The sequence below is a fragment of the Cyanistes caeruleus genome, chromosome 2, assembly GCF_971803275.1.
Source record: "Cyanistes caeruleus chromosome 2, bCyaCae1.hap1.1, whole genome shotgun sequence".
Lineage (NCBI taxonomy): Eukaryota > Metazoa > Chordata > Aves > Passeriformes > Paridae > Cyanistes > Cyanistes caeruleus.
This window is the reverse complement of record NC_141702.1, coordinates 103277440-103291768: the sequence shown is the minus strand read 5'-3', so window position 1 is coordinate 103291768 and position 14329 is coordinate 103277440. Positions and strand designations below refer to the sequence as shown.

At 41.7% G+C, this 14329-nt stretch overlaps 1 protein-coding gene across 1 annotated transcript in view; it reads left to right on the top strand.

Annotated features, from left to right (window-relative positions):
• The first annotated feature begins 2879 nt into the window (after positions 1–2879).
• TMEM63A (transmembrane protein 63A) overlaps positions 2880–14329 on the top strand; it is a 32763-nt gene continuing 21313 nt past the window's right edge. Inside the window, exons 1-8 of the mRNA XM_086875217.1 lie at positions 2880–2918; positions 3224–3352; positions 3947–4469; positions 6325–6467; positions 8387–8466; positions 9946–10012; positions 11127–11164; positions 12359–12501. Of these exons, the coding sequence (XP_086731343.1) occupies positions 2880–2918; positions 3224–3352; positions 3947–4469; positions 6325–6467; positions 8387–8466; positions 9946–10012; positions 11127–11164; positions 12359–12501 (1162 nt within the window). The remainder of the gene's footprint in view (positions 2919–3223; positions 3353–3946; positions 4470–6324; positions 6468–8386; positions 8467–9945; positions 10013–11126; positions 11165–12358; positions 12502–14329) is intronic.

The following is a 14329-nucleotide window of genomic DNA, read 5'->3' as shown; positions in this document are numbered from 1 at the left end:
TTAGTGCTGTGCCACCTATGCATTAAGTCCCTTCAGCTTCTATACACAGGGGGTTAATGCACGGATAAGCATTAAGATAATGTGTACATTCAGGTAACAATGAAGTCACTCACGTTGCAGGCCACCTTGCCCTGCTTTTGTAGCAAACTGTGTCACACTAACAGCGGTTGCATTGCGACAAGCTAACAATAACCTAACAATCCTATACATCAGCAAGCGATTCTCCACACCTGCGACTACTCAAAAAAAACCCAAGGTTTAAAACCTCACCTTGCCCAGAGGCGAGTGATGAGGAACCTCATGGGTTCACCACTTCATAAATCAAGTTATGCAAAGTATGTTGCAATAAGCCTACTTTTTCCTCCCATACTTTTCAGCATTGCTATTTTAGACTGCAGTTTCCTGTGTGTTTTAATAAAATCCAGTTTTCATCCAAGTATAACTTGATGAAGATGACAAGAAAAATGAATCATGCTCAAGCATCAATACCAATGCTACATTCACCATTTCCTATCTGACATAAAAAGGAAAGGAAAAGAAAAGAAAATTTCTATCAAATACCATTAGATGTATTTGGTTAAATACATTGTATAATAATCTGCTGTATTGATTAATGAAAATACATTCCAACTTTAATGCAAGGATATTTCTACCTTGAAAGTCAACATATTACCTATGAATGAGAAGCAGCATGACAAAAACAATTAAAAGAATAGAGAGAAAAGAAGGATAAATTGTGAATTTAAATCAAGGCTTGCTGCTTGCTGATTTGTACTATGATATTTAAATCTGTGTATCTGTCTAGATTTTTCTGTTTGTTTTTATTATAAACATTTTAATGCTCAGACCTTACAAAGGAAAATCCCATAATGCCCACACTGCGTCCTGTGGAGTATTGAGGCTCATAAACAGATTGCCAAATGAAGGCGAAGATTAAAAGATAGCAAAGGGCTGCCAGGCTGGAAGCCTGAATTAAATCCATTAAGGTGTATTTGAATAGGCAGATAAGTAAGGAACAGCAAGCTGGGCTGATGAGTTTCTTCAGAGAGAAGAAACCACGGCGGGAGTTGCCACGCATGGCAAAGCTCAGGCCACCTGCTACTCACCTCCAGAGACTATTGAAGTCCTGTTGGGAGTTCACCCATCAAGGGATGTCCTGCTGTGATAAATCAAACTAAAGTGACTAGGGAGTTCTTCAGCCATAATAATGGCTTAAGAATAATCATTTAATAAAGTAAGGGAAGAGTCACACGTGGAAGTGTAAATACCTTGCACACTTGTTCAACCTGGTGCTAAAGAGCTGTTGAAGTAGATATGGAGAAAGCAAAATGAAAGAAAGACGGAAGGATTTCAGAGTCTATTGACCTGCTCCCTAGGTCCTGAGGGTGGTTTCCCATCTGCTCTAGCAACATAATTAAACGTTTGTGAACTAATGACAGTATGTGGCTTTTGTCACCAAAAGAACAGACAGTGGTAAACAAAACCCTATTTACAAGAGGTAGGGAGGAGGGAAATGTGACTCTGATGTTGAAATTAGAGATAAACAAAATCACACCACTTAGCTAAAGAGCCTGTCTAGACAGAGGAAGAACAAAAACAAATGACAAAAGCTCGATGTTATTCTTGCGAGAGAGGGAAAATTATTTTGTAGCTAGGCAAAAGTCATCACACTGAAGAATGTCAAGACTACAATGCTGAGATCACTAAATATTACCTATTTTACACTACAGAATAAGATAATCAAACCAGAGCAAGGCCATCTTAATTTTGAAAAACCTGGCAAGAATCAAGAGTACAAACATCTTAGGAAATCACTGAGAAAACCAACAAAACAAATTTTTATCCTAGAAGTGCAAGAACTGCAAGCATACATTGAGGCTTCACCTACATGGTAGATCTACTCTGCTGCACCTACATCAGTAAAACTTAATTTAAAAGAAAGTGATTATAATTATTCCACTGTGAAATCCTGTTCTGAAGTAAGTTGTCCACAGGGAGAGTTGTTCCAGAAAAGGCAGGATGGAACAAAAACTCTGAGACACTCATGCCAAACAACTTTCCCACCAACACAGCCCTAGAGAGGAGAGTGTTTTTAAAGGTAAAACAAGTAACTTCCTTCAACAACAGTAGGATTTCTTTATTCCAGCAGTGAATCTGAACCGCTCTGAACTGAGAATTTTTATGTCATTTTCTAACTAGCATAATTGTTACAGCAAATTTAAAATCACAGATTATCTACAATGCATCTTCTAGGTAAATGATGACATTCTGTCTTGAAATGTCTCAGTGACTGCAGATGACCAGGACTTTTCTCTTTTTGTGGGATGAGCTGGGAGAAGGCAGATAGCACATGTACAACCAGATGCTGCTCTCTGCTGAACAGGCACTTCTGAAAAGTGAATCAAGGATTTGGCAGAGCAAAACAATTGTGGGTGAATAAAATGGCAGGGAGCCGGACAGCAGCTATGCATGCAGGGCCATAAGTAATCCACAGAGTCTGAATACCCAGGAATACAAGGAGTTAAAGGTGGAGAGGCAGGATCAGGACTGGCAAATGGAGCAGATAGTGGCTTCTCGGCAGCTGGGACATTAATTCCTTTTAAACATAAAAGTCACCAGATAACCAATGTTTTGATCAATGTAACACCAGAGTGAACCTTGCAATATCCTAATTATTTTTAGTTGGTTATACAGTGGGTTGCTGTTCTAAGACATCACTGCTGCTTCATCCATGAGATTGCTGGTAGGGGTGCAAACCATTGAAGGCAAGTGGTCCCTGACTCCCTTTGAACAGTTAAGTTTTCATCATTACCATAATCATCTACTTCCTCATATGCCTGCTGCTCATTGAGGTCTGTCCTGCCAGTCAGGGGCAAAGGATGAAGGCACAGGAGGATGAGGATGGTTGGCAATTCTGGGTATCAAATGGCTGTGGAGGGAACACTAACATAAAGGGTAGAGAAGAGGTGGAGAGCAGGGACCTGCTGTACAGTGTTCCTGGCCTGTAGTCTAGAAGCAATGAACCCCTTAAAAGATAGGATGTCTTTATGGATATCTGGGAATTGGTCTCATCCCAGCTCTGTCATAGACTCATTAACTTAAACTTCCTAGGTCTTGGGGTTGGGTTTTTTCCAATTCACAACATATGAGTGTGTGGAGCATGTGGAGACAAGAGGCTATGAAACATTCATATTACTACCATTAATTTATTAATTTATTTCAGAGCTACCTGAAGAGGTTTGGCCAGCAGGGCAATGAAGGTGATTCTCCCCCTCTACTCTGCCCTCTTGAGACCCCACTCAGAGTGTGGAGTCCGGGGCCCCCAGAACAAGAAAGACGTGGAGCTGTTGGAGTGAGTCCAGAGGAGACCATGGAGATGCTTAAAGGACAGGAGCACCTCCTACAAAGGCAGGCTGAGAGGGCTGGGATTATTCAACCCAGAGAAGGCTCCATAGAGACCTTAGAGCACCTTCCAGTACCTGAAGGGGGCTACAGGAGAGCTGGAGAGGGACTTTTACAAGGGCATATAGTGATAGGACAAAAGTGAATGGATTTAAACTGAAAGAGGGTAGGTTTAAATTCGATAATAGGAAAAAACTTTTCACCCTGAGGGTGGTGAGGCACTGGCAGAGGTTGCCCAGAGAAGCTGTGGCTGTCCCATACCTGGAAGTGTTCAAAACCAGGTCGGATGGGGCTCTGAGCAACCTGCTCTCATAGGAGGTATCCCTGCCTATGGTGGGGGGTTGAAAGGGATGGAATTTCAGGTTCCTTCCAAACCACTCCATTCCATGATTCCATAAGCTCAGTGTGTGGCCTGCTCCACTTCCACCTGCGCGCTTGCCCACTTCACCAGACCTGAAATTGTGAAATTTCTCTGGAAATCGTATCTCACATTTCTTGGGGGTTGGTTTGATTTTTTTTCCTGTGCTATAAAATGTTCTTCTAGGTTCTAGACACCAGTAGGCGCTACAAGGTCTCCCCGGAGCCTTCTCCAGGATGGAGAGTAGAAGCAGCTTTCCCCCTCGGTTCCCTGAGGGGAGGCGCGGGGCAGACACTATCCCGGCAGGGGCGACCCTGTCCCGGCCGGAGCGGCCCTGTCCCGGCCGGAGCGGCCCTGTCCCGGCGGGGGCGGCCCTGTCCCGGCCGGAGCGACCCTGTCCCGGCCGGAGCGGCCCTGTCCCGGCGGGGGCGGCCCTGTCCCGGCGGGGGCGGCCCTGTCCCGGCCGGAGCGGCCCTGTCCCGGCGGGGCAGCCCTGTGGGGCCGCGCCGCCGCGGGAAGCGAGGAGCGCGCTCCAGGGGCGGAGGGGGAGCTGATCGCGGGCCGCCCGCGCATGCGCAGGCCCCGAGACTTGTTGCCGGCGCTCGTAACGCCGGGGCCGGGACTGCCCGTGAGGTGACGAAGCGAGAGGGCAAGGGAGGGAAAGGCAGAGAAGGGAAGGGAGGGGGTAGGAGAAGCCGCCTCTGCGCAGGTAAGGGTGGGCGGGAGCCGCGCCGTGCGGGGCCGCGGGGAGGGGAGCGGAGCGGTGAGGTGAGCGTGGCCCCCCCTCTCAGCGGGACCCCCGCCTCAGCGGGTCGGGGCGGGCAGCGCCGGGAGCAGCGTCCCCTCCCCGCCGGGAGCTGAGCCAGCCCACCCTGCTCTGGAGCGGAGGGACCCGAGGGACAGGGGAGAGCCTGGCGCTTTCCAATGTGCTCCTGGGGAAGCCGGCCCCGCCCGCCGTGGCTCCTGGTCCCTGCCGGAGCCGGGAGCGCAGCCGGGCTCCCATTTCTGGAGCCCGGAGCTTCCTGGGTTCCTGCGGCGCAGCCCCACCCGTGGGAGATCTTCCCCTGCCCTTTATCTTCCTGGCAGCTGGCTTGTTTAAAAAGAACAGCTTTGGAGAGCTAGCAGCAGTGTCTGATAAACTCCAGTGTGTTGCTTAGAGTTTAGAGTGCAGGCTTGTGCTGAAGATTCCCGAAGGCTCTTCAAATGTGCTTTATTTTCCGTCAGCACTAAATTTCAGTCCGTAGAAAGCAAGGATAGAGTCACGGCCAACTTTTGTGGGCGTTGTTGGGTCGTTTTTTTCTTTCTCTTTTTTTTTTTTTTTTTCTTCCCTGTGATTAAACAAATCAGCTGACACTAAATTTCTTCCTCACCGTGTCACGCTGTCCAACATTTAGCAAATGCTGTTGTGGGAGGAGAATTCTCCATGCTGTTTTCCCGCTGCTTAAAAGGAGAATATTTAATTATTTGGTTTTTTTGTTTGTTTTTTTTTTTCAGCAACCAGAGTAGTGCTGTCATCAGAGACATGTGCATTCCTCTTAGAGGCACGACATCCCAAAAGTAGTGTCCCTGGACCTCTGTGATGAGGACCTACAATATTTGCTTTTGAAGAATTTTTTTTTTCCGGGGAGTGGTTTCTTTGTGAATTTATCAGTCAGAAGTGTGTTCTGCATGAAGCAGAAGTACTTGGGAATCAGCAAGTTAGTAAGATCCATGAATGGAAATGTTTGAAGTGGAAAGCCCGAAAATAAACGAGCAATTGCCTGCACTGATAAAAAGAACTTTGTATCAATAGCCAAATCTCGTACATTCTTGTATGGTACTACGTTATCTGCTCAGGTCAGTTGACTAAAATGAAGTAGATATCTGTTCTCTGAGAAGCTCTTTGTTTTTTCTTGTTTATGACACATGATAATTGCTGTGCCAGACTTTCAGCTGAATTATTTTGAAAAAGGAAATTCACACAATATTCCAAGAAGAGAAGGGAGTGTGTGTATTTGTGTAGTAGTTCTTTTCTGTGGAATTAATGGTGAATTTGTTAATGATCTCAAGATTGTGACATTTAAATATGAAGTTCACAAGCTGGAGTGTTCACACATGCTCATCAACTAGGAAAAAAGTCTTCAATCTGCTGTTGTTGGAATATGTAATGCCCTGTGTGATTCCTAGAATCACAGTCCAGGAATATGTAGTTTGATGTCATAGATTAAATGATAGGGAAGGTTTTTTTTTGGGGGGTGGGGTCTTCTGTAGATCTCTGTAGAGTTCACTAGATGTCTGGAATTCTTGTCTGGGCACTGCTGCTAGCTGAACCTGCCAGTTATTGCAAAATATTTCACATGTGAAGGGAAGAGATTGCCAAAGGCACCTTCTTTTCCACAGCAGTTTTCTGATTGCATCTTCCTGCACTTTTATACTTGTAAATTAGTATAGCTCACAAATACCAACCAGGCTTTTCACAAGTTGGTTTCACCTTTTCCTTTTTTTTTTTTTTTTTTTTTTGTCTTTTAAAGGGATAGACAAAATGAATCCTTTCTATTTTCTGGGTTTTGGACATTCTCATCTAGGCTTCTTCGGGAACAGGAGTGGACCTTTCAACAGAACAAATGAAACTTATTGCTACAGTACTGCTCAGGGCAGCACAGTGCTCCAAGGAGTAACTTTTGGTGGAATCCCAACTGTCCTGCTGCTCGACGTAACCTTCTTTTTTGTAAGCCCAGTTTTCTGTTTCTTATATTGAAAGTTGTTCTGGCCTCTCAAAAGTTAGATTGTTCAGAATTCTCTTTTTTTTTGGGTTGGAATTTGATTTCTGGGAGTGTTCAGAATAAGAAATGAGTTGAGGCCATCCTTCTCTTTTCAAGTGTCGATAAGTGTTTGCATACAGATGGGATGGTGGAGTCACTTTATGTTGGATGTGTAGATGTAGGGAGAGTGCAGTTTTAAAGGTTCTGTGTATGAAATTAGTGAATTTTGTTGTTGTAGCTCAAATTTTCATATTTTATCTTAACTGCAAGAATGTTTGGGTGTAAGTACTGGGTACATTTTCAGGAAGGGGACACCATTACTAACTCGGTTGTGAAATGACAGGTTTTCCATGTTGTATTGCCTTTTGAAAAACCAACTTTTTAAAAATTAGATTTCCTGAAGCTGTAGATGAAGATGGAATAATGTACTGACCAGTCCTGACAAAAGGTGGTTAGCAGGTAGGTTAGGTTGATAGGAACTAATATGATAAGTTGCTACCTGGGGGCTGCAGTACAGGCCTGAAACTGCACTAAAACTTGTGGTTATTTTTGTAAGCTTGGTCTAGTGTGGTCTTCAGCCACCAGAAACAGGGCTGCAGACCTGCAAATTGGCCTGAGAATAGGGTATGTGGTAGTAAAATAGACTAAAGGGGTAAGAGTTTCTGAGTTCTAGAAATCTGCTGTAAAGAAACTTGAAGTACCTGTGGTCTGAGCTGGTCGTTCTGTAGGAATGTAGAGGATACTCCTCAAAGTTAGGTAGTGGCATTCTTTGCTGTTGATTTGGTGTATGCTACCATAAATCCATTTTCCTGAGGATGTAAGGTATTTACAGCTCTCTGTGACCAATGGCACAGAATTTAATAAGATTTAGTTGAAGTGTTTGCCTTTTTTTTTTAAAACTGTGGCTCAGTTTTAAGACACTGAGTTTGCTTTTGAGTTCCTTGCTGTTGAACTCTACACTCAAGGAGGGTTAGGTAGAGAGTTGGGTGCAGTGCAGGAGGCTCCTCTCTTCTTCAAATCCAAGAGCTGAAAATTATTTATACAATGATTTATCAACTCCTGTATTCTTAGCTTTGACTTTTTTTAATATATTTTTACTGCATATCCTTTTACTGACTGTCAGTTGATGCGTTTCTGATATGTTATTCCTAGGCTGGTTTCCAAAGAAAGTGAGTTTTATGTATTTGTCTTCCCATTTTTATCTGGCAGTCATTCCTAATAGCTGTAGAATACTGTAGCCAATTTCAGCCAAAGTTGTGAAGAATGTAGAGAACTTTCCTGCTTGCACCAAGTTTACTGACCAGATGAAGGAGAAAGATCTAAATTAATCATCCCAGTTAGGAGGAAGGCTCTCATAAGAATGTTATATTCATTGTGAAATGTGGAAATTGGCTGTGTAATCTTGACACAGAGATAATCTGGATATGTATCCTGGCTGGCTAGTCAGTATTTGATCCCAGTACTAACACCACTTTCCAGCCAAACAGGTATGGGATGGAGGAGGAACTGGGAGGTGAGGGTGTATCGTTACATATGCATAGAAAACAGGCCTTGATACATCATTGCTTTCTGTAGAGCAACTTGTTTCTTTAAAAAAAAAATAAAAAAATTAATCTATGAAATACTCAGTGATGGAGCTTTTTTCTTGTTTTCTTCTACTCCTTCAAAAAGGGAAAATACAGGGGGCAGATTAAAAATACATTGCAGAGATCAGAGATAGGTAGTGTTGGTCTGTGGTATGGCCACCACTGAGTTTATATTATGATACAATGATAACTGATTTAGGAGCTCAGACAGCATTTTTTGTCAGTTCTTAAACACCTAAGAATGATTATTATGAAATGGGAAAAATAAATATTTTAATATCTTCTTTTTTCTTTTCTAGATTTTAATATTACTGTTTTCCATTATAAGAAAGAGATTCTGGGACTATGGTCGTGTTGCTCTGGTGTCAGAAGTTGAAAGGTAAAAAAGATATGCAATCAGACTGACTTGTTGAAACCATGTGGGGAGAAAAGTACAGTAAATGTGGCTTTTATAAGGTGAATTTGTATCAATTAGATACGTTTGTTATCACATGCACTTGTGTGTTAAAAATGCTCGCACACTGCTTTGTGTGAAATACATCCCCCTCAGAGAGTTACTGTGGTTTCAGCCGTAAGTCCTGTGTTTCCATTGCTGTGAATTTCATCTTACAGCTGTGAGTTAAGGAAGTGGAGGTAAGGAAATAGGCTGCTTGTCTCTGACATGCTGCACACTGATGTTTGCAGTGTGCTTCTGTACAGAGGGATATTAACCATTTTGTTTATCTTGGCTCAAACCCAGTGTATTCCCAGAGCTCCCTGCACAGCCTGTGCCACAGAAGTTCCCAAGGGTTCAAAAATGAAAACTTATTGTCACAGGTTTCTAAAATTCTTCACTGGTTTTTAGTAGTATTTCAAATGAGCTTTTGATTTTTTTTTATTTTTTTTTTTTCTGTAGGATGATGTGTTGGGATGTTTAAAATCTAAGCTGTCTGTATGTGAAATGGGGGAACTTTAACAGTGAACCCCTTCCTGGTGCAATCAAGTTATGGTAAATTCACAAATGAGCAATGAGAAAGAACTCAAATCCTGTTTTTAGGTGTAATCTATGGACAGTTGTGAAAGATAGATGATGTAAAATAAAATGGGCAGTAATGAGAAGGCTTTAATCCAGCTGGCTGAGGCAGCAGTCATGAAGGTGCTCTGGGACTGGGCTGTGGACTCATGGGGCCAACAGGCTAGAGCAGTCAGACATCCAGGAGCCTATGTTTTTGCCCTGCTGGACTGTGAGCTGAGCATGCTGGCCAAAATTACAGAGACACCTAGGAACACACTTCATTCTAACAGGTGTCTTCCTCTAATTACCATTGCAACATTTCTTTTTAGGGACAAACTGAATATAGGCACTCTGCTATATTTGAGGGCTACAGAGTTTCTAAATATTTCTAGCCTTGCTACAGGACTGTTTGTGTGTGAAGGTGACTTTGCAGGGATTTAGTTGTGAGGGGATATTCTGAGCAGTGACTATACAATAAAGGAAGAAAGATGCAAAGAAAAGAAGTGATGTCTTGTGGGGAATATCCAAACAGGAAGCCAGCTTGCAAATCTGATCCTGCCTAGGCTTCCAAACCGGTGTTGCATTCTGTTAGATCACTGTGGTTTTAATAGTCTGATAAAATGTTATTTTCTTTCAAGTTCAGTTGTGTGCTCTCCTGTTGGGAACTCATGTGTCCTCTCTGTTCAACATGAGACATACACAAGTTACTATAATCAGACATGTGCTACAGGGTGAAAATCACATAAGTGAAAAAGTGTGCTTCTACTACATCCCTTAGTCAGAACTGTTAAAGATGAAATAATTCTGTAGAACTCCATCATCTGTTGTTAAAGATACTCAAAAGCATCATTTAATGTGTTTTAGTGAATCAAGATATAACCGGTTGTCATCATCATCATCATCAGTACCTGAAGATCTTGAATATGATAAAGTAAGTATTCTAGAGTTCTGATAATACTTTCTGAATGGAATCTGCTGTAATTTGCCATTCCATATAGTCCAATGAACCGTCATTAAACTGGAGGTTCATCTCTATGCAAAAATCAATAATGCATTGTTAACTGTGTTTTTATAGAACAATGCACAATCTCTGTTTCCTGACAAGCTATTGTCATACCATAAAACCAGTATCTTGTGTCATCATTTCTAAGTCTGGTTTGGTTTTTGTTTTTTTTTTTAATTTAAAGAGGGACTATGTTAGTGTTACAAAATGAGAAGGGCGAGTGAAAAAAAGACTGGTAAATAATTTGTGCTGGAATAATAGTTCAAAAAGTTACATTGTGTTCACATTGCAAATAATACCTGGTTGCTCTTTACAGTACATTGTTTTCCTCACAGTGTTGAGAAAACTGGATGCAAGTGTGAGGCTAATAATAGTGTTATGCACTCTTAATAATCAAGTTGGTTTGGAGTGGAGGGTAATATTTTGGCCAGACTTTTAACTGGCTCCCTCCATGGTCTTTCTGAAGTCCTTGAATTGGTACACCTCTATAATTTTGTGTTGCAACTTCAGAAGGAACCATGCAAAAGTTATCCCATAGTGGCATCCTAAGTTTTCATCATTTTATATATGCATGCATCAACTTAATATCTAGCCTTTTTTAGATTTACAGATGAATTATTTGTGTGAGCATCAAAAGCATACTAGTGTTTGATCAGGATTGCTCTGCTATTTGTGTACTTCATCTTTTTAAAACCCTAAAGCAACTTTAGCCATTGAGTAACACGTATCTATTTAGTTGGATAATGTTCACTTGAAAGAAGAGCCCTTTTGAGAGAGAAGGGTTTTTTGAACCATAGCAGAATGCTCAGTGAGATGTGAATTCTGCTATCCAGTTTCATTGGGAGATTTGTAATCCTACGTAAGAAGCCTTTCTGTTAATGTAATCTCAGCAGTGTTTTCAGCAAGCATTTACCTGATTAACTTGTATTAGACCCTTGTATTTCAGAGCAACAAACTACCAGTTTTTTAGCTAAGAGAAATACTTGTCTTAATTGGATTTTTGTATGTTAGCTCCTAAAAACTTCATTTTTTTTATTTATAGGGGTTTTGTTCTTGGATTACAGCTGCTTTTCGGATGCAGTAAGTATATGAAACAGAAATAGCAAGAGCTGTGGTTTGCTTAGATCTTTTTTAATGTAGAAAGGTGGTTTTCATTCAAAAATGTTGGGGGTTATTTTCACCTTTGAGCAGATAGAATTTTAATACAAGCACTGATACAGGTGTCTCTGGTTGGCTGAAAAAAGGAAGTGAAAACAAGGTCAATTTACAGGAGTACTTTTTCAGGATACAGTTGTCCTGCTAGCAGCTCAGGGACTTCCCAGTCTTAGGACAATGTGTGAATCTGAGTGAATCTATAGCATTTATATGGATTCAGAGCTAATAATTACACTCTAGGATTTTACTCTTCAAAGAGTACCTTGTGGGTGTTCCCTTGTTTGAAGCCAGTAAGGCCCCAGGCAGGCACTGGGATTTCTCTGCAAGGGTTTCTGTGGAGAACGAGTGGTTTAGCTGGGGCTGGAATTGACTAACTAGGGGAAGTCCATCCCAGTGTTTCCCAGAAACAGAATGTTAGACATGTGGTGTGTGTTCTTTATGTGTCTTGGGGCTTAGTAGCTCATGACTTTGAAAATAAATGTCTAGCTTGGATACACTGAAACATGAAGGAGGTGGGGGTTTTAAGCCTGTGTTTCTCCAGTTTTGCTAGTTCAGTTCTTTCCTTTTCCAAGTTCTCCTATTCTAAGGATCTAATCTGCTGAAAGTGGAGAAATGGTGAGACTTTATTCCAAAGCCTTTTATTTCCTTTTACCTGGGTGTCATAAAGAGTGAGGTGGTTTTGTTGTAATTTGCCTCACAGGGAGCCTTTATGGAGATGAGCGAATACTGTCACTGATCTTAAATTTGGAGAGCTAGGCTTGTGACTGGCATAAAGCAGGTCTCAGCAAAAGACTTTGTCATCTTCTAGTCCAAAAGGATTTGGATTCATATTTGCTTTTCAGATTATTGTTGCAATCCTAAATTCCCTAGTGTTAAGTTTTGTATGGTGGTATTGCACAAAAAAATACACTTTTATTACTGGCATTTACACGTGAAAGAACACAGCCATTTTGAAAGCCAGTAGGGCTTTCAAAAGGAAATCCTTTTGAAATTCCTTTTCAAAAGGAATCCTTTCAAAATCCTTTCAGAGGATGTCACCGAGTAGACTGAGGAGTTAATGTGTGTTCATAAACCACTTCCAAGAAGACTAAAAGACATGTGCTTTTCTGTCTGATGCAGTGATGATGAGATTCATGAGAGGTGTGGTGAAGATGCTATACATTACCTCGCCTTCCAGCGTCACATCATCTGCTTGCTGATTGCTATCAGCATTTTGTCCGTGTGTGTGATATTGCCTGTCAATCTATCAGGTGATCTGCTTGGTAAGAATTTATTTTCTTGTATTCTTAGAAGAATTCTTTAGTTTATATAATACTAAAACTCTTCAGACTTTTTTTTTTTTTAAAGCTTATAAGGTGATGTTTTAACCACTGTAGTGGGTTGACTCTGGCTGGATACCATCTTCACAAACTGCTGCACCATAAGTCACTCTTCTACAGGATGCAGTCCCTCATGCACAGCGTGGGTCCCCCAAAGGGTCACAAGTCCCACCCTCTCCAGCATGGGCTCCTCTCTCCATGGGCCCACAGGTCTCTGCCAGGACCTCCTCTAGCACAAGCCTCCCACAAGATTACAGCCTCCTCCCAGGCATCCACCTTCTCCAGTGTGGGTCTTCTCCACAGGCTGCAGGTGGATCTCTGCATCCCCATGGTCCTCCACCATGGGCTGCAGGAGAACATCAGCTCTGGTGCCTGAAGCACCTCCTGCCCCTCCTTCTGTACCGACCTTGGTGTCTGCAGAGTTGTTTCTCTCATATTCTCACTCTGCTCTTCTCTCTCTGCAGTTAGATCTCCACAATAACTTTTCTCTCCTTCTAAAATATGTTATGGAAGTGTTACTATCATTCCTAATTGCCTTGGTCTTGGCCAGCAGTCGTCTGTCCTGGAGCTGGCTGGAATTGACTGTCTTGGACATGGGGGAAGTTGGTAGCTTCTCACAGAATCTACCCCTGTACCCCTCCGTTACCTAAACCTGGCCACACAAACCCAACACAGCCCCTCAGTCTGATGTCAAATTTGTGTGATTGTAGCGGGCTCTTTAAACTGTTGTCAGAAACAAGATTGCAGACCTGCAGACACAGATGACAAGACTTAAAAGGCTTAAGGCGGGATTAACTTTATCCATGCCCTCTTACCTGGTATTGATCACTATGTTTTTTATTGGTGGTGATTGTCAATGGAAAACATCTTCACAGCTGAGAAATATTTTTCTAGTATCCAGTCTGAATCTCTTTTGCTTCAATTAATTTAAAATCAATATTTTTGATCTGTCACTGGAGATTATAGATTATTCTTTTCCTCTTTACAAAATCCTTGTAGCTGCTTAAGAATAATAAACATTTTTTTCTGCTTTTTCCTCTTATAAACAAACCAGTTAATTTGGTCTTTAATGAGAAATGTTCTGCATTTGGCTGATCATAAAATCATCAGCCATGCCTTGAATTTTTGTTTTAATCTAGCTACACTGTCTCTGATTGTTCCTTTATGTCTTGGTTTGTGTCTCAAAATTGGACATATCTTGCAGAGACTTTGTCAATGCTGAGTAGATAAAGTTCATTTCATGTTTCTTGCAGTCTAGTCCTGATTATGTCTTCCAGTGTGGCACCTACAAATACAATAATGATGTCCTCTAGTCTGCTATTCAGTTTGCTGGTGGGAAACCTGAGTTCTTTGAGTGAGATCTCACTATAAATTCTTCCATTTTTATAAATTCTTATGAATTCTTCCATTTATAAATTCATCCATTTTTGATTATGAGTGCTTACAATCCCATTTTGTACCTGGCTTTGTATCAGTCTCTTCAAGATCATGTTTAAAGTATTTTCATGGTTTTAAGAACATTGTGACATAGCTCTTGTCTGTAATAGGATACACTGTACCTTTTTGTATTGTTTCGCTGGTGGAACTTCCATCTCTGACCTCCTTTTTATGGGTGCTTTCTTGGCAATTCTCTGTATATATTAATATCAGCTTTTTATTAAAGCAGGACAATATAGCTTCTGGTTTTCTGCATTAGCCTTTGTGAGTGTAGGAAATACAGCAGAAACCAAACCTTTAGTATTCTCTCCCCTTCTTCCTCCTCTTGCGCTGT